Source organism: Typopeltis vanoorti, chromosome 5 (genome assembly GCF_054136105.1).
Source record: "Typopeltis vanoorti isolate ZY-2024b chromosome 5, IOZ_Tvanoo_1.0, whole genome shotgun sequence".
NCBI lineage: Eukaryota > Metazoa > Arthropoda > Arachnida > Uropygi > Thelyphonidae > Typopeltis > Typopeltis vanoorti.
Genome location: NC_143553.1, coordinates 49,459,571 through 49,487,441, shown reverse-complemented (window position 1 = coordinate 49,487,441; position 27,871 = coordinate 49,459,571). Strand labels below are relative to the sequence as shown.

The 27,871-nt window shown below is 36.2% G+C and overlaps 1 protein-coding gene across 1 annotated transcript in view; it reads right to left on the bottom strand.

Annotated features, from left to right (window-relative positions):
• LOC150106392 (uncharacterized) overlaps positions 1 to 27,871 on the bottom strand; it is a 264,780-nt gene that overhangs the window by 191,193 nt on the left and 45,716 nt on the right. Inside the window, exons 3-4 of the mRNA XM_090392418.1 lie at positions 23,505 to 24,112; positions 7,884 to 7,938 (exon numbers count right to left, since the gene is read on the bottom strand). Of these exons, the coding sequence (XP_090248544.1) occupies positions 7,884 to 7,938; positions 23,505 to 24,112 (663 nt within the window). The remainder of the gene's footprint in view (positions 1 to 7,883; positions 7,939 to 23,504; positions 24,113 to 27,871) is intronic.

Sequence of the window (27,871 nt, the reverse complement as noted above, 5' to 3'; positions counted from 1 at the left end):
ACTCCATCAGGCAATGCATTCCACGGCTCAACCACCCTCCACACAAAGAAACCACTCCTTACCCTCTTACTCACAGTTTCCTTTCGTAACTTCCAGGGATGGCCTCTTGTCATCACTCCTTCCCGCTGTTCAACCAAGCGAAAGAACTCCCCAGTATCAACCCTGTAACCACCTCTCAACAGTTTAAAAGTCTCAATCATATCAACTCTCCTTCTTCTATCCACCAAACTCTGCAGTCCACATTCTCTCAGCCGATCCTCATAACTATCCTTGTACAGTCCTGAAACCATCTTTGTCATCCGTCTTTGTATCCTTTCCACAGTTAATTTATCCCCTTCAAATCCTGGGGACCAAATCTGAGAACAATAGTCCAAGTGTGGTCTGATCAGAGACTTATACAACGGAATGATAACCCTCTTATCTCTGCAGCTCAGTGTCCTTCTCATAATAGCAGCAATCCTCTGTGTTACCTTCACCACCTTTGCAATATGTCCCCTAAACTTCAGGTTTCTATCAATCATCAACCCCAGATCTCTTGTCTCCCTACTTCCTCCAGTATAACTCCTCCCATAGAGTATGCAGCATCCCATCGATGTTTCCCAAACCTCAAGACTTTACATTTTGCTGCATTAAACTGACACCCCCATTCATTTGCCCATCTATCTAGCTTATTTAAATCCTCTTGCAGGGCTACCACATCTGCACTATTACTAATAATCCTTCCCAGCTTCGCATCATCCGCAAACAACTGAATATCCCCCTGCAATCCACTGGCTATGTCATTGATATAAAGGTTAAACAATATAGGTCCTAGTACTGAGCCCTGTGGGACCCCACTTGTAACCCTCTGCCTCCTGGAAACTGCTCCACCATACACAACTCTCTGATACCTATCAGACAACAAATCCTGAATCCAGTTGACCAATCTGACATCCAGACCCATGTGCTGCAACTTAAATATCAGCTTATCATGTGGCATCCTGTCAAATGCCTTCACCAAGTCTAAGAAAATTGCAGTATATGCCTTTCCCTCATCTAATGTTCTTGTAACTTTATTATAAAAGGCTAGCATATTGCTAAAACAAGAGCGTCCTTTCACAAATCCATGTTGATTTTCACAGATAACATTACCCTCATCTGCCCAATGCTGTATACGGTCCCTCACTACTTTCTCCAAGATCTTAACTACTGATGACACACAGACTGGCCTATAATTAGACACTTCCAGTCTGTTACCACCCTTATGCAATGGCACTATCTTACCTTCCTTCCATTCCATGGGCACCTTTGCCAAAGCCAGACTTTCATTGAAAAGCCACATTAAAGGCACTGTCAATTCCCTAGCACATTCTCTCATAAGTCATGGTGAAATACCATCCAGTCCCACAGCTTTACCGACATCCAGAGTACTCAGTATCTGAAACACACTCTCCTCCTGTACCTCCAGACCTCGAACCAGTCCTATCCCTCTAGCATTAAAACTGACTCCTCTAGGATGAAATACTCCAATAAAGTGTTCATTGAACAATTCCACTATGTCCTCGCACAAGTTTTTCCTTAATTCATAATCAACTTCGTACTGCCAAAAAAGAATTAGCTTCTAATATCAATTCTATATCAGTCCTCGAAGAAGACATTTCAGCAGTTCTTAATGAAGAATTATTGGATATTGTTCTTCGCTTATCAAAACAATCCTTATACTGGTCTTATGAGAGAAATTTTCAAAATCTTATGGAAAAATACAATTCTTTATATAACAAGCAAAAGAAAAACCTTACCTCTGACAATACGTCTACAAATAAATGGATTGCAAACATTTCTGATTGCCCATTATCCAATGCTGGAACCAGTGCTTTAGCAAAGGGCCTTGATTTTGCTGTCATTCCTTCACGCATTCCTTATCTTGATTTCTTACATAATATAGAATGCAATCTATCAGGACTTCCTAGCGAAGATGCCAACAAACTACGTTTTGAAGTTTCAACTTCGTTATTCAAAAGCAAATTACTGCCATGCAATTTATCAAATGCTGAAATCAAAGGTCTAACTTCTTTAAGAAAAGATAATACAATATCCATTTCTAAGGCCGATAAAGAAAAAGCTATTGTAATCAAGAATAAGACTGACTATGAGACAAAAGTATACAGCCTATTAAAAGACACAACGACCTACCAAGAGATCACGCGTAATCCTACTAATTCACAAATTAAACAACTAAATAAAATTACTTAATGAAGTTATCAGTTGGGATCCTAACTACGTGGATAAAATATGCACCTACTTTAGAAGAACTCCTCGTCTATATGGACTTCCAAAAATCCATAAAGACGGCTGTCCTGTATGACCTATCGTGAATTGCATAGATTCTCCAACTTATCGGATTGCAAAAGTATTATCATGTTCATTAAGTGTCATTCCAGATCCTATAGAAAAAACTCAGATTTTTTTGAAAAAAATCAAGGATATTAAAATTACAGATTCTGAATTGCTAGTCAGTTTTGACATCGTTTTTCTGTTCACCAATATCCCTTTAACCGACACAGTCAATTCTTTATATGAAGATTACCCTCCAGATATCGCAAGGATATTCAAATGTCATCCACTCAGGTTATTTCAGTTGGAAAAACAAAATCTACATACAAATTGAAGCTACTGCCATGGGCAGCCTTCTGTCTCCACCTTTGCCAAACTACTATTAGAAACAATTCGAAGATACTACGTTCTCATTCACTCATCCTCAACCATCTCTTTGCTACCGTTACGTCAATGATGTTTTTGCTGTTTGGCCACACACTGAAGATGAACTTTCCACTTTTCTACAACGGATAAATATCCTTCACCCATGCATCCGATTCACTATGGAAAAAGAAAACTCTGGTACTTTACCATTTTTGGACATCCTCCTTACTAGAACGTCTTCTGGTACCTTATCTACAAGCGTCTTTCGAAAAACCCACATTTACTGGCAGATTCATTCACAAAAAGTCTGCGCACCACATGTCTCAAAAATTTGGCATTCTTAAATCGCTAATTCATAGAGCACATAAAGTTTGCTCTTCCCCAATTATCTTACAACAAGAACTTTCCATCATTAAAAAGTTAATGGAATCAAATGATTACAACTCCAATCAAATCCAACAGATACTTGACTCTTATGATCCAATACCTACAGCTTCTTCAACAGTCTGCAGAGTTCCTATTCCGTACATTCAAGGAAGCTCAGAACCTATAGGTAGAATTCTGAAAAAGTATCAATTGATTCCAACATATATTCCTATCAACAAAATTTCTTCTTTATTACCTTCTACAAATAAACTGTTTGATTATAACAAACCTCTGACGTCTGGTCTGGCGCAGCACAGTATTGACTCTACTCAGTGTCCAGTGGGATAAAGCTGTTCTCCTCCGTAGATGCAGATTCAAATATGAACGCTTATTCAAAGAAAGTTGTGAAACTATCTTACATCAACCAAATTTAAATAGAAATGACTGTCTGTCTCTCTCAAAGATCTGGGAGACTTTTATACATACATACATACATAGTCAAGGCCCACCTTTCCTAATTGGGTTGTGGGGGCAACAGCTGCAAGAGGAACTTCCAGTGGTCACGATCCTCTGCCACCAAGCTCAAGTGTTCTGATGGGATTCCCAAACGTGTCCACCCAAGGTTTTGGATATAATCTATCTAGCGAGTCCTTGGCCTTCCATGTGGCCTCCCACCCTCTGGCTTGGCAAAGAGGGCCTGCTGAGGGAGCCTCTCTTGTGGCATTCTGACCAGGTGCTCGTACCAACGTAACTGTGATCTCTCAACACAGAGAAGCAGTGGTTGAGTATTGAGGGTTTCCCGAATTGCAGAGCTTCTGACTCTGTTGAGTCTTGTCAACTCCGCAACCCGAACCTCATTTCAGCCGCTTGGATTCGTGTCCGCATTCTTTCGGTCATTACCCAACTCTCATGACCATAGGTGAGGATGGGGACATAGAACGGCCAAGCTCCCGCAATATTGAGCTTGCTAAGCCAATTCGAGTATCTAGCTCTACATCCCATTTTCCATCATTCGTGAATATGGACCCAAGGTATTTAAACTTCTCCACCTGTCTCATTGGGACTTCACTTACATGTAGAGTGCACTGGTATGGTTGTCTTGAGACTACAAATGTTTCAATTTTGGCCACACTGATCTTCATTCTGGCATCTGCACAAACAGCTACAAACCTATCCAGGGTCCACTGGAGTTCATCTGTGGAAGAGCTAAGCAGAACTAGGTCATCTGCAAAAAGCAGACGTCCAATGCTACATCTTCCAATTCTGACACACTCACTGCCTCGGCTGTGCCTATCAATCCGGTCCATAAATATTATGAAAAGGAGGGGTGACAGAACAAACCCTTGGCGAAGGCCAATGGAGACTGTGAAAGGTTCAGACTTTGTGCTGTTTACCCTGACACAAAACTCTGGGCATTCATACAGGGACTTGATGACAGCTAATAGTTGGCCATCCACTCCATAGGCCTGTACTACTTGCCAAAGCTTATTCCGAGGAACCCAGTCATATGCCTTCTCCAAGTCCACAAAACATGTGTAGACATTCTTGGCATAAGATAAAAGTCTCCTTCTGGAGACTTTTATTTTATGTAAAAAAACATTTATCTTAATAGATTAAATTTGTTAATTTTCTATTATTTCCTAGCACATGGTAACAATTGTATTTTAATAGGTAATAGGTGATCCACCAAACATTTTACTTGTATTCCATTCCTGTTATTGTAACAGACACTGAAGATGTACTATTAATTTCAGTACGAAATATTTGTCCTTTTATTAATTAAAGATATTACTGTGGTTTTTATGTGTTTCTTTATTAATTAATTTACTATACCACAGGCCTCTAAAAATCAGATTATGAGAAGAAATTAGTTGAGTAGGAAAAAAGGAATCTTAAACAGTCCTTTCACTAGTAGGGCTTTATCAGTATCAGAAATTTCATAGTAGCACTCCATCTAGTCCTGCCGCTTTATTAACATTGGCTTCAAACTCTTTCATGTGTTTATTATTATTATTATTTATTATTAACATCTGATCTCTGTGAAGTCAAGAGACTTATTACAGGGGCACACACACACACCCTAAACTCATTTAATATGTCTGCATTCACAACACACTCAGGAAATACATTCCACTCACCAACCACTCTCCATAATAAGAACCTGCTCCTCTCCTTTACTCGCATCCTCCTTATACAGATTCCAGGAATTGCCTCGTGTTCTACTGCCCCCCCCCTCCCATTTTATGAAAAGTTTCTTCTGTGTTAACCTAGTAACAACCCTCGACCAACTTGTGTCTCAATCATATCCCTCCTCCTATTCAGGAGCCTTTGCAATTAAATTCTTTCAATTTTTCTTTATACTCCACATTCCAAAGACCAGTTACCACTTTTGTGAATCTTCTCTGGACCCTTTTAACATATCCTTGTCACCTTGAAAACCAACTGACCAAATCTGTGTACATTAATTCATATGAAACCTGACCAAAGCTTCATATAGTGGAATCATAACCTTTTCATTTCTGCGTATTAAGATCCTTTGCATCACTGCCATTATACAATGTGATATCTTCACAACTTGTACAATGTGGCACCTGAATTTCAGGTCCTTGTCCACCACCATTCCCAAATTTCTCACCTTCTTCCTCATTCAAAGTTTCCCCACCAAGTGTATACGTTGTATCTCATGACTGCTTACCAAATTTCAAAATATTACCCCAGTTTTCCCCAGTTTTGCATCATCTGCAAACAATTGTATATCACCAGTTAAACCCATTCTAATATCATTATTATACAAGTTAAAGAACAAATGTCCTCAATACAGATCCCTGTGGCACACCACTAGTGCCTTTCCTCTTTCAAGATAGTGAACCCCCCCCCTCACAAATTCAACTTTCTCATACATATCTGACAGCTAGTTACTGATCTACCTTATTGGGATTGGATGACAAACCTATCTGTTTCAAGTTATATAACAGATTATGTGGCAGTCTATTAAAAGCTTTTTCAAAATCTGAGTATATCACTGTATATGTACCTCCCTTGTCCAGTACATTTGTCACCTTGTTATAATACATAAGTAAAAGTTAGAAAACATGATCTCTCTCTCTCTCTCTGTAACAAACCCATGCTGACAATCAATACTGCTGTTCATGTTAGAGGTTTAATGGAATATTAACAGCACTGAGAAAGGATTAAAACTAATTTTAATACTTCCAATATTTTGTCTCCATCACAGAGACATCTTTCTTTGGGGTTACAAAAACTTTTTGTAACACACACACACACACACACAAATACAATACAAAGTGAAACTAAAGTCCTATCTAGGTGGTGCACCCTCTATGGGCATTTGCAGGTGGCCTGGGATGTAAAGAGGGATCTCTGATAATTAAAGTTTCCCAAATTTTGGGAAGATTAATGCAACCGTATTTGTTTAAATTAGGTTGATTCCCAAGTGCAGATGCAGATTCAAAGAATAGTCTTTCTTTTTTGAATTTACTATGGTGGAGCATGGTAGTTTTTTCCCAGGAGATCCTGTGAGATGGCAAGGCTGTAGCCCATGAAGTTAACTGAGGCTCGGCTATTGCTGTTATCCCTGAGATGACATATGAGCAGTTCTGCTCAGTGGTGGGGTGAGCCTGCCGCTGGGTAAAGCCAACCCTTAGAGTTCCTCTCAGTGATGGGGTGAGCCTGAAATCAAGTGGAAGAACGCCGAGTTAAAAGGTCCTTCGGGTCACTCATTGTTGGGTGGCCTGGGGGATCTGATGAGTTTTTGGAGATAACCCCACACAACAGCAAAGTGGTTGCTTTCCCTGGGATATGAGCGTTTACTCTCTTAAGGTTTCTTCTGGATCTAGCTCCCGCTGAGGTTGGGGGCTTAAGATTTTGGCAGAGTTTTGCCTTGAGAGAGAGCAACTTGAGTCTCTTGGGATTGGCGTTTTCTGACAGGGCCTCTATTAGGGTCATGTCGGTGCGTGCTTTTCCTTGGAATATGAGTGGCTCTGCTCAGTGGTAGGGTAAGCCTGTCATTGAGTTGGACGATCTCTCGGTCACTCGTAGGGAGTGGTCGGGGATTGCCTAACTTTTAGAGATGGCTTTATTATACAGTGAATATGAGCATTTCCTGTAATATGAGCAGCTCTGCTCAGTGGTGGCATGAACCTGCCATTGGGCAGAGCCACCGGCGAGGGTTCTTCTCGGTATCAGGGTGGGCCTGTCACTGAGTGAAACTACCACTGAGTTAAATGATTGATGCTTCGAGTCAAACATTATTGGATAATCTGAGGATAATCCAACAATAATCGCACGAGTTTTTGGAGAGGTATTCCTGCATGTAAACCTACCTCAATAAAGGTCGAAACTGGTCTGGACAGTGACCCTTCCCATAATGCATAGCACTATACATGTCCATAAGAATATGTGCTTTACATTATGGGATACGAAGGCAAGTGATGTGAAGTCATTAGCCTCTATATATGAGTTGCCCAGTCATAAAGTTACTTCATATGAAAACTTTGTTTCCTTACAGTTGGATAAAAGATATAACCAAGAATATAATTTCTTGGCATCTTTGATTATTTCCTTTCAATCAGCATCCTCACCTGCACTGGACATTATTCTATATTTTCCTCTGTATTCTCTCAACAATAATACTCTTCTCCCACTCTCTTATGTCTCTTATGTTATAGGTCACACCTCATTTTTTGAGATATTGAGATAATTTTTGCCATCCAACATGAAATAACAGCATAACAGACATGCTGAGTGTGTCATTTTGTAAGTTAAATAATCTAGATCTTTGAGTGAAATGAGCTTTTAATTAAAAATTGAATACACACCTGTTTATCTTTACTCGCAACTTCTTGCTCCAAACGTTTTATTTCTTTTCGATATCTACAAATAATAATACTAACTTCTATTAAAAAATAATTATATATAATATGATTAACTGATCATTAAGATAAAATAATAACATAAATGCTTTTAAATTCTGAAATAGCTTTGCTTTCTTTGTATAATGATGAGATAAACTTTTAATTCTCATTATTCGCAATAAATATAACTATGGAGATTACTAAATCTAATGAAATACAGATAATCAGATAATTATTATATAACAGACTGAAAACAAAATGCAAAACCAAAAACACAAACTTTTATTTCACAGCATGTATATGTTTTGTGTACAAAAAGACACAAGGTAAAATATCGGAATGAGTTTTAATGAAAACTTGTGGAGCTGATATAACTAAAATGTAACATTTTAATAAATTGCCATAATCTAATATGAATAGATTAATTACTAAAATAATTATACTAATTTTTCATGTTGATATCCAACACACTGTTGAGGCAACTGTTAAGTTTGAAAATAGCTAGTGAAGAAAAACCAGAATCTGTATTTAGATTGGCTGCCAGTTCCAAAGCCTTCACTGAGTACCAAGTGTAGGGACTATTACAGTTGTGATGATAAAACACAAGGAGCATGAATATCCCCCCCCCCCACACACACACAGAGAGAGAGAATGTTAGTTATTACAATGAATTGCCAAATGTTAGTTCAACCGAATCAATGAAATGTTAGTTATTACAATAGATTTGATGACAGAGGGCATAAGGTACTATGTGTTGAGATTTTTGAAGTCAAAAGTTAAGTTGTTTTTGGAAATATGGCACTGACATATAGAAGCAATAGGTCATCTCAACATGTGTAACTTTGTTCACTGCAGCAACAAAGTCACACATGTAGAAATTGATTGCCTGTTTCACATTGCACCTGTTGAAATCATTGCAGCTGATGATATAATATCTTTATGTGTGTGTGGTCATGTTCATGCCGCTTGTTTTTATATCATCACAGTTCTAATAGCTTCTACATTTGGTACTCAGTGCAGACTGGATTTGATTTGTAGAATGAAAGATTTGTGAAGAGAGAGGGAGAGAATGAAACTGTGGAGAATGTGTCAGAAGTATTTCAAGCGTGATGACAGATGATAATGATAGAGAGAGAGAGAAAGAATGAAACTGGATTAAAAGGTTGCAGAAACGAGTATGACACAGAAGTGAAAGGAAGGAGGAGATGCAAGGGGAAAGAAAACAGAGTATAAAATGGAAAGAGATTATTATTTCTATTACTAATGATGCAGTGGGTGAAAATATAGTATACAGGAAGATATGAAAGAGGTGCTGGTACAAGCCAATAATAAGAGTGAGAAAGTAAAAGTTATAAGCTGCTGCCACAGTATGACAGGATAGCAACAGCTTATAACTTTTACTTTCTCACTCTTATTATTGGCTTGTACCAACAACTCTTTCATATCTTCCTGTATACTACATTTTCACCCACTGCAGAAATAATAATCTCTTTCCCTTTTTATATTATGACCTTTTTCTTGACTACTAGTATTAATAAATGAAAGACTTAATTCTGTATGTTAGTCAAGTAAATATTAGTTTAATATCTGTCAGCATTTTCAAAGGAATACACTGGTAAACAATAGAAAGTAACAAAAACTAGAAAACTAACCAACAATTTTAAAAATTATATAAAGTTATCACTGTGCGTGATACAATGATATAATATGCGTGTCGCAAGCGCAACGTTTTATTTGTTGAGATATTTAATGTAATTTTCATGAAAGTTCATTTCTTTTTGGTTAAATGATCTGACTGGAGTTTTCCATATATCTGGTAAGATTAGGCCTTGATTCTTATTTAAGTTACCTGTTGAACGGGCAACTGTAGCAGCTTCTTTAAACGTTCTGGAATGGTAGTTGTAATCTATGAAGGGCATATGACTCATATCCCATTCAATATTATGGTTGGTAGAGGCAAAGTGTGAAGAAAGGCCTGATATATCCTGTCTGTTATCAGACATAGCCTATGTGTTCTTTCTTTCTTGTATCAAAACTTCTAGATGTCTGTCCGATGTAATTAATACCGCAATAACAAGGTATGCTATAAACTCCAGAGTATGGCTATCTTTCAGTGATCTTATAAACTTTTGAATGGTCTCAATAGGTTTGAATACAGATATATGGAAAACTCTAATCGGATTATTTAACCAAAAAGAAATGAACTTTCATGAAAATTACATTAAATATCTCAACAAATAAAACGTTGTGCTTGCGACATGCATATTATATCATTGTATCACGCACAGTGATAACTTTATATAATTTTTAGAATTGTCGGTTAGTTTCCTAGTTTTTTTGTTACTTTCTATTGCTTACCAGTGTATTCCTTTGAAAATGCTGACAGATATCAGTCAGTGAAACGTTGGATATTAAACTAATATTTACTTGACTAACATACAGAATTAAGTCTTTAATTTATTAATCTCTTTCCCTTTTATACTCTGTTTTTTTTCCCTTCACATCTTCTCCTTCCTTTCACTTCTGTGTCATACTCGTTTCTGTAACTTTTTAATCTCCCATTTTGTTCTATAGAGAACTCCACATAAGCATGCTCTCTCTCTCTCTCTCTATCATTATCATCTGGTCATCGCTCTCAAAACACTTCCATCACATGCTCTCTAGTTTTGTTCTCTTCTCTATCATCTGGTCATTGCTCTTGAAATATTTCCAACATGATCTCCAGTTTTGTTCTCTCTCTCATTATCATCTGGTTATCGCTCTTGAAACACTTTCATCACATGCTCTCCAGTTTTGTTCTCTTTCTCTCTGTATCATTATCATCTGGTCACTGCTCTTGAAATACTTCCAACATTCTCTCCAGTTTTGCTCTCTCTCTCTCTCTATTGTTATCATTTGGTCATTGCTCTTGAAACACTTCGGACACATGCTCTCTAGACAGAGACAGAAAGCTATGATTGTGAATGAGTCAATGCATAGGTTGTATAGGAGAAATGGTATGTAGTTTGAAGTGAATTTTATGGAAGAAAGAAAGGAAAGAATTACATAAGGCTAATGGTCTGGATTTGAATGGATTCAGAATTAGATGGCTTTACAAAGTAGTTTTCAGTGAGAGTTTGGTAGCAGCAGAGTCAACAAAACTAGAATGCTTGAGGAGGGGGTCGTGTATGTTAGTGTGGGTCCAGGCAACCTTGAGGTGAGTGAGTATGTAGGAGAGTGTTCACAAAATGCTGAATGTAACACCCCAGGTTCTTAACTTTAGTGAATAATGAAAAACAAGATGCTAGGAAGGAAAGAAGGGAATTCATGAGATGAAAAGGGTATTGCAGTTTATGCATACTAATGTCAGATGTATTTGGAATAAGGGAGAGGAGTTTTTAACATTGGTTGGCTCAACTTGGCCAAAGGTTAGTGAAATTTGGTTGACTGAGGATGATATAGGGATAGAGTATTTTCAGAGAGGGCAGAAGAAACAGAATAGGAGGGATTTTGTTAATTAGAGCAGAAAAATTGAGGTCATAAAGAGTACAAGTAGTTCACTTGAAGCTATCTAATGTGAGATAAACACCAACAGGATGAAATATATAGTTGGTTTCTGCTATAGATTAAGAGGTATAAAGGAGAATGCAGATGGCAATCATTGGCAAATTAGCACAAAATATACAAATTTATTTTGTCTTCTACTTTTCTTCTTTCATGCTTCCAAACTCTGCAAGAAATTTATCTATTGCTGGGGATTTATTATTCCTAAATAAATATACTGTATCACCAAACTCTTGCCTCAATGATAGTTCTACAGATCCTTCTTTTACGAGTTGGTAGAATATCATTTTGAGTTGTAGAACTACTATTCAGTAAATGATTTTAAAAAAATCTTTGTTAGTGTGTTACCTAGAATATCTCTGCATATATTATGGGAAGAATAGGTCAATCACCTAGGAAGAGCAACAGTAAGTGATGGTGATGTAGAGATCATTCAGGATCACTGGCAGTATGGACAAAGGTAAATGGCTGCCAGTTTAAAGTGGTCACTTTGAGAAGAAGAGATCACAAGCTGTGTACTATATTGATGGAACTGAACTGCAGGAAACTGATGGGGCTAGGGACTTGGGGATGACTGTGGACAGGGAGTTAAAAGTTTATAGGGCATAACAAAGGCAGCAAAAAAGCACATTGGATTACATGGAAGAACACACTAACAAGCAAGGTTATTGTTCCCTTTGGTAAGGCCACATCTGGATTACTCTGTGTCACATGAATATGAAGTGGTGGAGAGGATCCAGAGGAGAGTGACATAGGCTGTGGTAGATCTATGGAATGCTCCCAATAATAATAGATCAAAGGTCTGTGGGCTTTTAAAACTAGCTGATAGACAAAAAAAAAGGAGACACGGTAAAAGAATAATTATTAAAAGGGGGATTCAAACCCCCCCCTTCAAAGCAGAGATTACTCACAATCTACCTCCATTCGAAATTAATAAAAACATATGAAAAATTAATAAAAATCCTAAGGAAATATAACCTTACAACTAGTTACAGGCCACATAAAAAATTGGTATCTCTTATACACTCCAAAGACCAGGCACATCCCCTAGACCTACCAGGTCCCTTGCAGTTGCAAACTGTCCTACTACGGACAAACAAGCAGGACAGCCAATATCAGGATATCTGAACACAAGGACTGCATACAATTCCCCCAATACAGCCACCCAGGACTTGCTGACATTCTTTGGACACCTACCACAGGATAAGCTGGAAGAAGGTCACTCTGTTACACCACAGCAAATACAAGTACAAAAGACTATTCCTCGAACCTGCCTCAGCTCTGAAAAACTTTCCAAACCTCAACAAAAATGGATGCATGAGACTGCCCAAAATTTGGGAAGCATATATTTTAAGATTGCCAGCCCAAGAGCCAAGACAACCCAATTTAGTCCACTGAGGGACACTGTTTAGGACTCTAGGCCCAACTTCTGTTGCCTTTATTCATCCTCATTTGCATTTGCTCAGTGTTAGTGCCCGCATGCACATATCATTGTTTTTTGCGATCCCCCCTGTGATCAATGTTACATTGATGATGGCAATGTAACATTTCCAAAATATACGAAGATATTAATTAAAGTTTTTTATAACTAATATTCTAGTATACATTGTCATTTCCTGAAAAATTAAAAGCTATGTGTAACAGTATATAAGCATATCTACATTTCTCTATATATTTCTTGATCTTTTCATTATTACTCTTTATTTTTTATATGGTCCAATTTTGTGCATCCTTTAATTGCCCTTACTTCCATGTTTCTGAATCATATAATAGAGTTGGAGTAGCCATTAATTTATAAAAATTTAATCGAGTTTCTCATCTTGTTTTTTATTTAGTATCCCTTTAATTGTTGCATAGATTTTTCTGAATAAATTTAGGTTAATCCTTTATCCAAGTGTGTGCAAACAAAGTTTGCACCTGAATGTATCTTCAGGACTGGGGTAAAGTGGTACAACACTGGACAACTCCTTGCAAAGGTGGAGCAAGCTACCAACACTCCTATCTCAGTAGTATCTCCCATATCTCCCATAATGCAAAACACATCTCCTTGCGGATATGTATAACGTTATGCATTAAGGGCCACTACCCAGACTAGTTTCGACCTTTATTGAGGTCTCTTCAGTGGGAGCCAGGCCCAAGTGGAGATACCAAGGCAGAAGCATTAGCAAGGTCATCTCTTCCTATAGTTGCTGCCAAATGGTGTGCCACCTTTTTATTAAATTACTCTGGATTTAGAGAAAGATGTTGAAAGTTTATTTTTCACTTGGTCAGACTATAATAAATTTAGTTTAATCCTTTATCCAAGTGTGTGCAAACAAAGTTTGTGCCTGAAAGTATCTTCAGGACTGGGGTAAAGTGGTACGACACCGGGCAACTCCTTGTAAAGGTGGAGCAAGCTACCAACACTCCTATCTCAGTATCTCCCATAATGCAAAACACATCTCCTTGCGGATATGTATAATGTTATGCATTAAGGGAAGGGCCACTACCCAGACTAGTTTCGACCTTTATTGAGGTCTCTTCAGTGGGAGCCAGGCCCAAGTGGAGATACCAAGGCAGAAGCATTAGCAAGGTCATCTCTTCCTATAGGAGCTGCCAAATGGTGTGCCACCTTTTTATTAAATTACTCTGGATTTAGAGAAAGATGTTGAAAGTTTATTTTTCACTTGGTCAGACTATAATAAATTTAGTTTAATCCTTTATCCAAGTGTGTGCAAACAAAGTTTGTGCCTGAAAGTATCTTCAGGACTGGAGTAAAGTGGTACGACACCGGGCAACTCCTTGCAAAGGTGGAGCAACAAGGTTGTTTGCATACACTTGGATAAAGGATTAAACTAAATTTATTATAGTCTGACCAAGTGAAAAATAAACTTTCAAGATTTTCTGAAATTTCTTTTTTTTTTAATCTTTATCTTTCAGATATGTTATTATGCAATTATGCAGCCTAAATATTAAACTGTGTCACTTGATACTATTTATTGTTTTATTTCTTTTTATTATTGCTTGAGTACATTCTTCATAACTATTTGGTTTATTCAAACTCTTCTATTTAGTTTATTTTTGTATCATAGAGTTGCTTCTGCAATATTCAACATCTATTCTTTGATACATGTTCACCTTCTTTGTATATCTTGTTTATATTTCCAACCTCTATTTTTTTTTTTAATTTTATGGTGGAAATTTCTTTTAGCTCCATCTTCTTTAAGCTTCTGTAAGTTAAACTTGAGTACTCATTCATCATCATAAAAATTCCTTACATGTGCCCTCAGGAGGTGTACAGTATATTATGATATTACTACATGAAAAAGTTACATCATTACTAACTTCCTGTTGACAATTTTCCTCCAAATTAATCTATTATCCCACAAGACTCCATTGTCATCAGATCATATATTTCTGTTAAAGCACTTTTTCTCAAGTTACTGTATCACAGATTAGCTCTACAAACATGTTCCTGAATGTTGATAAATGTCAAATTCTTTCTTAATATCCCCTTTTTAATAAGATACTGTCATTGATGCTATTTGATCACTCCCCAAATCTTTCTCACAGTTCTCATATCCATGAATAGAGTATTTGATCAATTGCTTTATTTCTGATCCAGCTCTCAGATCTATAAGTTAAAATTGGTTTGAACACTGTCTGTATATAGCTAGTTTAGCGATTTGACTAATTTCTCTCTTATTCTATATAAATTTATTCAGTTGACTTCCTACCATACCAACTTGACTAATTCTGTTGTCCATATTTAATTGCTTTATTTCTAATCCAGCTCTCAGATCTATAAGTTAAAATTGGTTTGAACACTGTCTGTATATAGCTAGTTTAGCGATTTGACTAAAATCTTCACTAAAAATTGTGCCTAAGTAGCTGATATGTTTTACTAGCTCTATAGTTCTCCATTCAGGATGCAGTTGATATTTTCAATAATTTGTTTACCTATTTTCACTATTTTTCTTTTTATTGCAGATTTTCACACAAAAATTTTTACAACAGTTATTCAATTTAGTCAGGGAATCCTGCAGACTTGTATTGGATTTATTTAGAAGTATAACATCTGCATAAAAAAAAATTTAGATTAACATCTCAAATTTGGAAATCAGGTTTAATACCACTTTCCATAATAATGTTATCCATATAGATGATGAATAACAGTGAAGATAATGTATACCCTTATCTCACGCTTGATTTAACATCAAACCATCATCTTCTAGTGTCTACAATTCTAACTGCTGACTTAACTTACAACTCAAATGCAGACTATGCATTGTCCAATTATGTCCCATTTACACCATTTGGCTGTAGCATTTTGAAAATTTTTTCTTTTTGCACCTTCTCATATGCCTTTTTCAGATCTATAAAATTTAAATACTGATCCTTGTTATATTCCCATGATTTCTCAACTATGTTTCTTAAAGTTAAAATCTGATCTATTTGACCAGAATCCAGCTTATTCTTCTCAAAGTGTCTCTTCCATAATTTTTCTTAATTGTTTCTCAGGTATATTTGCATAAATCTTACCAGGAACACTAAGTAGGGAAATTCCTCTGTAATTCTTGAGCACCTGTGTAGCTCAGTGGAAGTGGTGTTTGCACTCCTCAGTGCTAAACCGCCTGAAGATAGACTTTGAGTTCAAGTCTAGTCGCTGACTAGAGGAACTTTTTACCGGCCTGGTTGTCCGAGTGGTTAGCGTATCTGCTCTCCAGCCAAAAGGCTGCAGGTTTGAATCCCACCATGGGCATGGATGTTTGTGATTGTCTCTGAAAATACTACTAGTGGTGGTGGTGGACAGTAGATGCTGTAGGTGTGGATGTTGCGGTTGGTGGATGACAGGTGGATGAAGTTGAGTGGTGGAGATGGAGAGTTGTAGAGTAGGTGCCCTCTCTCGATGAGTCTTGGACTCCCTGGAGGTGTTAAATAATAAAAATTCTCATCTCCCATTTTATAGATGCGTACTATGATAACTCTACTCCAGTCATCCAGAATTCAACTCTCTGAACTACTGTACCTCCATATTTGAGCATTTCCTGTTGAATATCATCTACTCCAACTGCCTCTCCACATCCCTGATGTTCATTTCATGTTTTTCATGGCTTTTTCTACTTCAAGTATTGATATGTATTCCTGATTGTTCCTGTTGAATATTTTCTACCACTATGCTGTCACTGCTTGCTTCATTTAGCAATCTTTCAAGTAATTACTCCAGACATCTAGAATATCTTTATCATCAGTTTTTATGTCACTTTTATTATCATCTCCGATTTCTCAATACTGGAGGCTAGGAATGAAGTACTCTTTTCTTCATTTCTAAGCTTTTCTAATAGCGTCCAGAATATATTGCCAACTTCCTGATATTTATTTTCTGTATTCTTACCAGTCTCCCCATGACTTTTGTTTTGCTAGTTTTACACATTGCTTCACAATTTTTTGCATTTTTTTCTATACTTTCTAAGAGCACAAGCTGACTTATTTCTCAAGAATATTCAATATGCTTTCTTCTTTTCCTCGACTGCCTCTAACTTCCTGAGTCCACCATAGATATCTGCTTTTCCTATCATTGCAGACATCCTCACCACATGCCACTCTGAGTGAATCAAGCAATGTTTACTCTATGATTTGCCATGAATCTTCAAGATTTGGTTCTTGTTATCAAACTCTTTCCTTTTTTTTTTTAAATAATAATTGTGAGTTTAGTCTAAAATTCACATTTCAAAGCTTCTAAACTTTGATTTGTTTTAAAATTATTTTCAATATTGGAAGTTTTTCCATTTGGTAATACTATAAATTAAAGATGCCAAGAAATTATATTCTTGGTTTAATGCTTTATCCAAGTGTAAGCAAACAAAGTTTGCACCTGAAATAATTTCAGGACTGGGCAACTCATATACAGAAAGGCGTTAGGACTTCACATCACTTGCCTAAGTATCTCATAATGCAAGGCACATATTCCTTGAATATTGCAATATAAAATTCGGTCTATTCTTGCTATGAGAGGTTTTTTAAATAATTTCATCCTCTTAATTCAATGTGGTCTTATAGTCAATTGCAGGAATGACTGGCAAGCAATCCCAAGCAGAGATGGCCAACTCAAGGCAGTTAACCCAGATGATGCTAATCACCTGGGTATCAGTCATCTTTGTGCTATAGTTTCAATTGGTCTTTTGGTTGTTCATCTATATGAGATTGGTGAAAAAGGAAAACTGATAGCCTTTGGCTATATGATGATGATGATATAAAATAGCTGAGGCCTTTTCTCTATCTGTCTTTCTTTCTCCTAATACTATCAGGTTCTCTTGCACCCTTATGCTAACTACTCTAGGCCTATGATGAGCAACCATTTACTTTTTCACCTCAATAAAGGTTGAAATGGATCTGGATAGTGGCCCTTCATATAATGCATAGCATTATACATGTCTATAAGGATATGTGCTGTGCATTCTGGGATACTAAGTCAGGTGATGTGAAGCCATCAGCTTCTATATACAAGTTGCACAGTCATAAAATTACTTCAGGTGCAAACTTTGTTTGCTTACACTTGGATAAAGGATTAAACCAAGAATATAATTTCTTGGCATCTTTAATTCTATTCAATATGAAATTCAATTTTATCCTGCTCAAAACTAAAAATGCAAAAGTGATGGTGCACATTTGGGGAGAAATTATAATTTCTCCTGCTGATATTAATTCCCTTCAGAAAGATATGAATAAACTTTTGACTTGGACCAAGGAGTGCAATTGTAGTTTTAATATTAATAAGTGCAAGGTGTTGCATTTTGGAGTTCAGAAATATAAAACTGTACTATATTGGCAGTTCTGTACTGCAGGAAGTGGATGACATTCAAGATTTGAGAGTGATGGATGACACTGACTGAAGTTTAGAGGGCATATTGCAAGTGTTGCAAAGTCTGTACATTGTAGTCACTATGATACAAAGTACACTAGCATGTAGAGATATGGAGGTGGTGATTATGACACTGTATAAAGCACTGACTATTGTGCTCAAATTTGATCAGATGTTTTTCAATGTGATGTGGAAACATTGGAGAGAGTCCAGAGAAGAGAGACTAAGACAATATCAGGACTCTGGAATGATGGCTAGGAAGAGAGGGGTTGAAATGTGGATTGCAGAGTTCAGTGGATAGGAGGAAAAGAAGTGATATGATAGAGACATTTAAGTTAGTGAGGGGATTTTATTGGATTAATCCAGAGGGGATTATAAAAAGGAGCAGAAGGCGAGAGGGGAAAGAACCAGAGGCCATTCCTGGAAGTTGTGTAAGAGGTGAAGCGGAGTGCGAGGAGTAGATTTTTTACATGGAGAATTGTCAGTGAATGGAATGCATTACTGGAATATGTTTTTAATGCAGGGAATGTTAAGGATTTTAAGATTCAATATGATAGATTTCTTGTCAGTTGAATGAACCTCCCATGATGAGTCAGCCAACTCCATGGAGAGCATAATAATAATCATAAATAATGTTTATTTATGATTATTATTATACTCTGTATACTCTTCTGCCTTGAGCCAGCGGGGAAACATTGCTATCGACAATAATACAGTCAATTATATTTTTCCTTTTCTTGCATCTTCTCTCCATGTGAATTTGTGTACATTTTTAAGTTGAAACATAGTGTTAGTAATAACTACCCTATTTATTCAAATATAACTCACTCTCATGTATATCTTACACCCCTTATTTTACTTTATGAAAAAAGAAATTAAAAGGTTTCTTAATTCACACGAAAAAGTTTAAAATTTTAAGAAACAGAAAGTGAATGTTGTTATGCCAGTTTCAGATATTTTGGAATTCATTTCGACTCAATAATCGTTGGCTTGCCTTTGTTAATCTTTTGTTAATACCACATCAAGTATATGGTATTATATACTTGATGTGGTATATATAGTGGTATATAATACCACATTATTATCTTGGACTGTGTTGGGATGGATTATAATTAAGAGACCATCATTAAAACTGTTGTGCAACTAGCTTGGGTCATGATTTTGCCAGAAATAATTAATTTAATTACAGAAGCATTGTAAGTAAAAAATGGGTAACTAAAAGATTCAAATATATTGTGTGATGAAGGTGAGTGGCCAATTGCATAAATAATGTTAATAATTAAAATTTAAATGCATTCATTTTATAAATAACATGAGCAGTTATAAATTATAATGAATACTGAGGATTTAATTATAAATCAATTCAGTTTTTTCCAAAACAAAAACTTTAGTTTCTCAAAATCTCTGCATATATCTTGCACCATGATTTTTTTAACTTTAATTTGGGGGGAGGGGGGGGGGAGTACAAGTTATATTCAAGTAAATACAGTGGTCTATTTCCTGAAAAGAAATAGATCATATGCTTACCATTGTTGTTGTTATTATTATTATTATCTAAAATATTTCTGGATGTCTGATAATCATTTCCTACTCTGCTGTTGGGATCCCCAAGAATCTCCTTTTTCTTTGTGTTAGCTTTCTCTAATGCTTCAAAAAATTCCTCCACTGGTGGAGGAATTTATGTCTATGGTCCCTTCTGTGGGACCATAGACACAAATAAGTCTCATTGTTCAGTTCCTCATTCTGCTATTAGCCTACATGAGTCTACTTGATACTGCTTGAATTTCAAGAATATCCTCATATTTAGTGTTGAATACTATAGCTACTCCTTTTCCTGATCATTATTGTCTGAATATAACATCTTGTAATTTTTGCTTAGAGATATCCATCAATCTTATCCATTTCTTCTTCTGGTTCTGTTTCTTTTTCTTTGATGATTCTTATGTTGATGGTGCCAATATTGAACTTAATGCTGAGTTAAGATTTGTTCCAGTATCTGACTTTTGCTCTTCTGACAAAAACAACAGGACCTTGTACCTGAGCAATGACCCAGCTGCATGAAATTCTGCCATGTTGCTATCATTCTGCATTATGGTTTAATGGCAATAAGAATATAATTCATATCCATGTAGAGATCTAACAGGGTGCACTACAAGAAGGTGAGAATTGGACAATAGATCAGAAGCCTTGGTTGTTCTCTGCATTCCTTAAAAGGCTACATGGAGGCTTCCTAGTTATCCAGCTTTGACCTTTAAGCAAACCATACATAAACTAATCTTTTCAAACTGTTCTTTTATTTTATATATGCATATATCTTCCTATCCAACCTTGCAATGAAATTTCCAATAACCATAATCATATCACTAGATGGTGCTGATTATACAGCCTCTCCATTTTACAGAAAAAATATCCATTTTTCCATATCATCCTTTTCTTATGTGCATGAGCATTATAATCTGCAAATTAAAAAAAAAAAAAAAACATTCTGATTCTTATTGTGCATAATTTTTAATTCACAGATTTAAAATCTAAAAAACATTCTATTTGATGTTTCTATCTGCTAATAAATTCTACTCCAATTTACATTTCTTGATCTTTCCCACTTGTAAAAATTATCACAATTAGCTCACAACTATCTCCCTCCTGCAGCCAACTTTTGTTGGCTATGGGGGGGGGGGGGGGGGGTAGTTGTGAGCCCATGGCTGTACCTTTCTATTTGTAGTAAGGTATTTCCATAAAGTAACCAAAAGCATACAAGATAAGAATGCCACTATATTGGATGAAAATTTGTTCTCTAAAAGTAAAACAATGCCATTGAGAGAGGGCATACAGGTAAAAACTGAGTAATAAATTATCTTTCCTAAGTGTGTGATATTCATAATTCTATTTACAAAATGTGTTTTTTTTTTTGTGTGAGAGGGAGAAGCATAACCACTAGTCTCTGGCTAGGTGATAATAAGGGCTAGGTCTGTCAGTTCCTTTGCTATCAGCTGAAGTGATACATTATTTACAATAACTCTTCCAAGAATATGGGGCACAATGTGGTAATAGCTTTTTAATAGTGTCAGGAACCTTTAAAAACTCATGAATAATATGACTTAGATGTTCTTTCCATCATCATCCATTACTTGTCCATCTGAGATGGGCTGCGTATCACTCTTCTGCTGTATCCCCAAAGGACAAGTATTTTTACATCTGTAGATATGTAAAAATAGGGAGTTGATTTAGGAATGAAAAACTTCTACTTTGATATGAGATTGGCTAACTCACCTTTAAATGAAAACCTTGATAAAGGTTCCATGTATCATACACAGTGCTCAAACCCAGGTCTTTACAAGCTAAGGGTTCTGTTAAAACCAACTGAGCTATGGAGGCCCCTCTTCTTCAGCCATCTAAAAAAGAACAGGATTTGAGCACTTTCAATATAGTTATATATCCACAGTTAGGTGTTGATTTTACTAGTCTGACCTAACTAAATTAGTAAAACTTTGGTGTGTGTACACACACTGAGTAAATAGTAATGTAAATTATTTCGTTGTGTGTTTATATGCATGCATGTGTGTACTCCAGATGATCCTAAGATGGAGGTTGAGTTGGGTACTTTGATTTATGTTAAATGAATGCTGATTACTGCATAACAAACATTCTTCTCAGGAGTGCAGTAGCCCACCTTCGTAGTATGTTCTCTGAAATTCAAATTTCTACTCACTATCAAGCCCCAGATCCTTGCTTCCTCCACTTCCTCCAGTATAGTTCCACCAATAAAATATGCAGCAGCATAGATCCAAAATTTGGAAATTTACACTTTGCTATGTTACAATGATATCTCCATTCATTCATTCACCTCTAGCTTATAAAGCCTCCTATTACAAATATTTTGTAATAGGAGGCTTTATAAACTTTATAAAGCTTTAAAACTTTATAAACTTTAAACTGGGATTTGCTGGATCTCCCTACTAACTATCCAGGAAAACTATTACTGATATAATGGTTTTAACAAAAACAGTAATAACTCTAGTACTCAGTCCTATGGAACTCATAACTTTCTTTCTCTGATACCGCTCTCCATATAGGACTCTGATATCATTCAGCAGCCAGTTGGCATTACAGTCCACTATCTAAATCCATACAATGCAACTTATCAAATGCTTTGCAAAATCCAGGAAAATTAGAGCATATTTTTCATACCTTTCTTTCTCTGATACTGCTCTCCATATAGAACTCTGATATCATTCAGCAGTCAGTTGGCACTACAATCCACTATCTAAATCTATACAATGCAACTTATCACATGCCAACATGTCGAATGCTTTGCAAAATCCAGGAAAATTAGAGCATGTCTTTCCTTTGCTAACCACTCTTCTTGCTATAAAAGGTGATCAGTTTATAAAGATAACAATGCCCTTAACAAATCCATGCTGACCTTCATAAATAATATTACTTTATGACACCTTCATCTGTCCAATTCTGAATATAACCTCTTAGTAATTTATCCAAAATCTTAATGTCACAGAAGAAATGTAAAGTGGTCTATATTTGATGTTTATGTTCTACCACCACTATCTCACCTTCTGCTTTCTTTCCTACCATTTCTTAAAAATTCTTCCCTGAAACAGCAAGGTCAGTAGCATCGCAGTTTACTGTGAGGTCAAACTGATGTTAAGAGCAGAAAAGAGATTACATTTATTACATGAGAATTCATTTCAAAGAATGAAAAAACTATAAAGTTCAAAAAACTATAAGTTCAAATGGTAAGTAAATTAAAAGAATTATGGAATATTAGCTATTAGTTGATATCTAAGTTACAGAGTTTTATAAAGAGGAAGAAGAAGAAAGATACAGCATAATGAAAGCATAAGTTGATGAATGGAATTTACCAGAAAGAGAGAGAGAGTTTTTTCTTGTGCTAGTTTGTAAAATTCTCTGGAAAATATTCATGATGTAGCAGGAGGTGAGAATAAGGAGAGAATAAGTAACCAATCTGTGAGGGTAAAGTGTGAGCAGTGGGAAAATCCTTTGAAGCGAAATTGAATGCACTACAGGATGTTAATGGTCTCCTAAGCTGAATAAATTTAAGGAAAGGTAAGCTTCTATAGTGTGAATTGGAATGTATTTCTTTCAGAATATCTCGTGGCTTTAGGGAAATCAGATTTTGATGGTAATAATAGTAATATAGTAATGACAGGTTTCAAAAATTTTACCTTTCTGCTTGTTCTTCACTTCCAGCTAAATGCTGAAGAAGTTCACTAATTCTTCTTCGAAAGTGCAATTCCTGTTTTTTTTCCAGTTTGCTGTTTGCTTCTCTGGTGTCATCACCATTTGCATTAACCAAAGGATATCCACATGTTTGCAGTCTTGTTAGTACATTTTCATATCTGTTTTGTGTGTCTTCAAACTGGGTTTCTTGCCCTTGTTTAAAATATACTTTTACCTCTCTTTGCTTCTCACACTCTTCCAGAACTGCTTTAATGTTTTCTTGATATTTCTCCATTTCAATTAATTTGTTACTGATGAAGGTCACAGAGCTACCTGGAATTTTTAATATACTACTTAATTGTTTATCATAAACAGATTGTTTACCATCGTTACATTGTTTATCACATAAATAGATTGTACCTTTCTCTGCATCAAATCTGGATATGGATCTTAAATTAAGATAATCTCCATTGAAATGAATATTATCAGTTACTTCCTTCAAAAGCTTCAGTACACGTATTTCTTCTTCTTTCTCTTCTCTGAGTTTTTTTTCTTCTGATAACTGGAATTCTAGAGCAACAAGCTGTCGCTGTAGATCATTCTTCTGATCCACCTATAAAACAAAACAAAAATAATAATAATAATAATAAATAGACAGCTAAATAACAAAATGAATTACATTAACATTAGACATTGATGGAATGAAAAGACTACTTGCAGGAGGTCCACACCATTAGACATAAAGCTCACTGAACTGTGCCTTAAACTAATTGGTCTTTGTAGCATCTACCACACTCTCAAGAAATGCATTCTAATTACCAACTTCTCTGCATGCCTCACAGCCTAATTATACAGTTTCAAAGGACAGACTCCTATTCTATGCCTATCTCCCTCCATTCTTTGAAAAATCAACCAGTAAAACAAAAAACTTACCAATGTATAAATCAAAACTGTGAGGATCTGCAAATGACATTTCTTCTGTCTGTTTTCATATTCAGCATTTCTAAACATCACCTTAGTCAATTTTTCTCTGGACCTCTTCCAATATATTTTGATTCTCTTTGTAAACTGGATAATCAGATCTGTGCATATTCTATGGTCTGATCAAGGCCATATATAATAGATCCATAGCCAATAAAAAATCCAATTGTGGGATTCACTCCTAGATATATTGTAAAAATAAACTAAATTTCTGCATCTATGAGTAAATCTCATGATTGCATTTTGTTACTTATTGTCCTTGTACTTTGGTTTCAACAGAACCATAACCTCTTTATCTCTATGTGTGATATTCCTCTTCATCAATGATATATCTGTTGTGATGTCCTAACAGTTTTACCAGTGTGCCATCTAAACTTCAGGTTCTTGTCCACTGTCACTCCTAGATCCTTATCTCCTCAACCTCCTTCAAAATTTTCCATCAATCTCATATTCTGCATCCGATCTTTTCCTGCCAAATTTTAAGATCTTACCCTTACACTTTGAACTGGAAGTTCGACTCATATACACAGTTTGTTCAAATCCTCTTGTAAAGCCACAAGATCTACTCTGTTCATCATAGTTCTCCCTAACTTTGTATTATTATCTGCAAATAACTGCATATCTCTAGTTAAACCTGTCCCAATATCATTAACATACAATGAATGTATGTTAATGATACTGGGTCATCTATCCATCCCAGTTTATTTACCAACTTCTCATGTAGTAATCAAAAGGTATTTGCACGACTATTAAATTATTTAAGGAATTTACAACACATACTGGAATATTAATTAAAAGAAACTTTAATAAATACTTCCTATATTTCGGCAACGTCACATTGCCATCTTCATAGGAACATACAAATATGACACGTGCACACAGGCACTATAAAAAGCAACTGAGGCAGAAGATAAGAAACTATTGTTGTTCCTACAGTCCTAATGGTGCCCCCTAGAGGGCTATATTGGGTTGTCTTGGCCTTTGGGTTTATGTTCTCATGATGTAAGTCTTCCAAATTTGGGGCAGTCTCATGCACCCAAATTTGTTGAGGTTTGGAACTTTTTTTTAGAGCTGAGGCAGATTCTAACGAATAATCTTTCGTACTTAAACTTGCTGCAGTATATTACTGTGTGGCATGCTGCAGGGTTCTGTTCTTGGACTGCTACTGTTTAATTTGTATGTTAAAATGATATAGGAAAGGATCTGAGAGGAACTGTTCAGTTATTTGCTGATGATGCAAAGTTCGGTAGAGTAATGGTTAATACAGATGATGTAAACAATTTGCAGGATTTCGATAGATTGTCAGACTGGGCCAAGGAGAATGGATGTCAGTTTAATGTGGCAAATTGTAAGGTTATGCATTTTTGTGTGAAAAGATTATCAGCTGTATACCACATTGTGGAACTGTACTCCAGGAATTTGACAAAACTAGAGACTTGGGAGTGTTAGTGGATATGGAGTTATTAGGGGGAACATAGCAAAAGTGGCTAAAGCAGCTCATCAGATTACTTGATTATAAGCATGTTATTGTTCCTCTTTATCGAGCCTTGATAAGACCACATCTTGACTAGGGCTTTCTTGGCAATGAGGAGGAGGAGGAGAAGAAGAGGATCCAGAGACTAGTGACCAAGATGGTAGCATATCTATGAAATGAACCTTACGAGAGCAGATTGAAGATTTGTGGATTACAGAAAAGGGCTGATGTGATATTGAGACATACAAATTACTGAGATGTGTTTACAAGATTAATTCAGAGGAAATTTTTCCGAACAGGTCTGGTGGTGGAAGAACTAGGAGCCATCCATGGAAACTGAGTATGAGTGTAGTTAGTCAGGGTGTTATAACTAGGTTTTTTTTCTTGGAGAGTAGTGAATGAGTGGAAGAGGTTGGTTGTCAGAGTCTGTTGCCATGACTGTGAATGAGTTCAAAGCAAAGTATGATAGCTATTGTGCAAATGTTGGATAGTTCTTGACATGATGTTTAGAGCCTCCTGAATGAGTCTACGGACTCCTTGGAGTAACCCGTTAATAATAATAAAACACGCTAATTTGTATTAAAATTGTGAGTAGGAAGTTAGTGATAATGTTAACTTTTCATGTGGTATTATCATTGTATCCTGTATATCGCTTGAAAGTAAATATCAGGAATTTGATTATGGTAATAATGCGAACAACATTACAATTATGGATTCATCTAAATCATGCAAATATCTGACAGTACAGTGGATGATTTGATGTTATGCAGTCACAGTTTGGATTGCAAGTCCACCTCCATTCATTTCCGAGGCATTTGACAGGATACCACATGACAACTTGATTTTTAAATTGCATCATATGGGTTTGGATATCAGGTTAGTGGACTGGATTGGCTCTCTGATAGATATCAGAGAGTTGTATATGGGGGGGAGCAGTACCAAGGATTAGGAAGGTTATAAATGGAGTTCCCCAGGATTCAATACTGAGGCCATTACTGTTCAATCTTTATGTTAATGATATTGTCTCAGGACTACAGAGAGATATTCAGTTGTTTGCAGATAGTGTGAAGCTTCGGAGAGTTATTGGTAATAGTACTGATATTTGGGCTCTTCAAGAGGATTTGAATAAGCTGGAAAGGTGGACAAATTAATAGGAATTTTAGTTTAGTGAAACTAAATGTAAGGTTTTGAAATTTGGAATCCAGAGATGTTATGCTTCATACTCACTTGATGGAGTTGTGCTGGAAAAAGTGGAGGAAGCAAGGGATCTTGGGTTAATTGTAGATAGAAATTTGAAGTTCCGGGGACATATTGCAAAGATTGAGAAGACATCTTAGAGAATTGCTACAATATTGAAAAGGACATTGACCACAAGAGATAAAAGAGTGATGGTTCCATTGTATGAGGCTTTGATCAGACCACATCTAGATTTCTTTGCTCAGATTTGGTCACCAGGATTTGAAAGAGATGCAGTAACCTTGGAGAGGTTTCAGAGATGGATATTAAAAATATCAGGATTGTACATGCTGATTATGAGGATAGACTGAGGGCATGCAGACTTTAGACTTTGGTGAATAGAAGGTAAGGGAACAGATATGATCGACACATAAACTGTTGAAGAGTTATTGTATTAACATTGAAGAGATTTTTCATATAGTAGAATGATGGAAAGGAAGTTGCAAAAGAAGGTGGTGAGTAAAAGGGTAAGGAGTAAGTTTTTTGCATTAAGAGTGGTAGGCGCATTCCACTCTTAGGCAATGCATTCCACTCTTAGTGGAATGCATTGCCTAAGAGGATGGTGAACATGTAGACCCTGGATGATTTTAAGCAGTGGTATGACAGATTTTGTGTTGATTAGTGTCGATCTCCCATGGTGAGTCTTGTGACTCCATGGAGGTCAGGGAAATAATAATAATA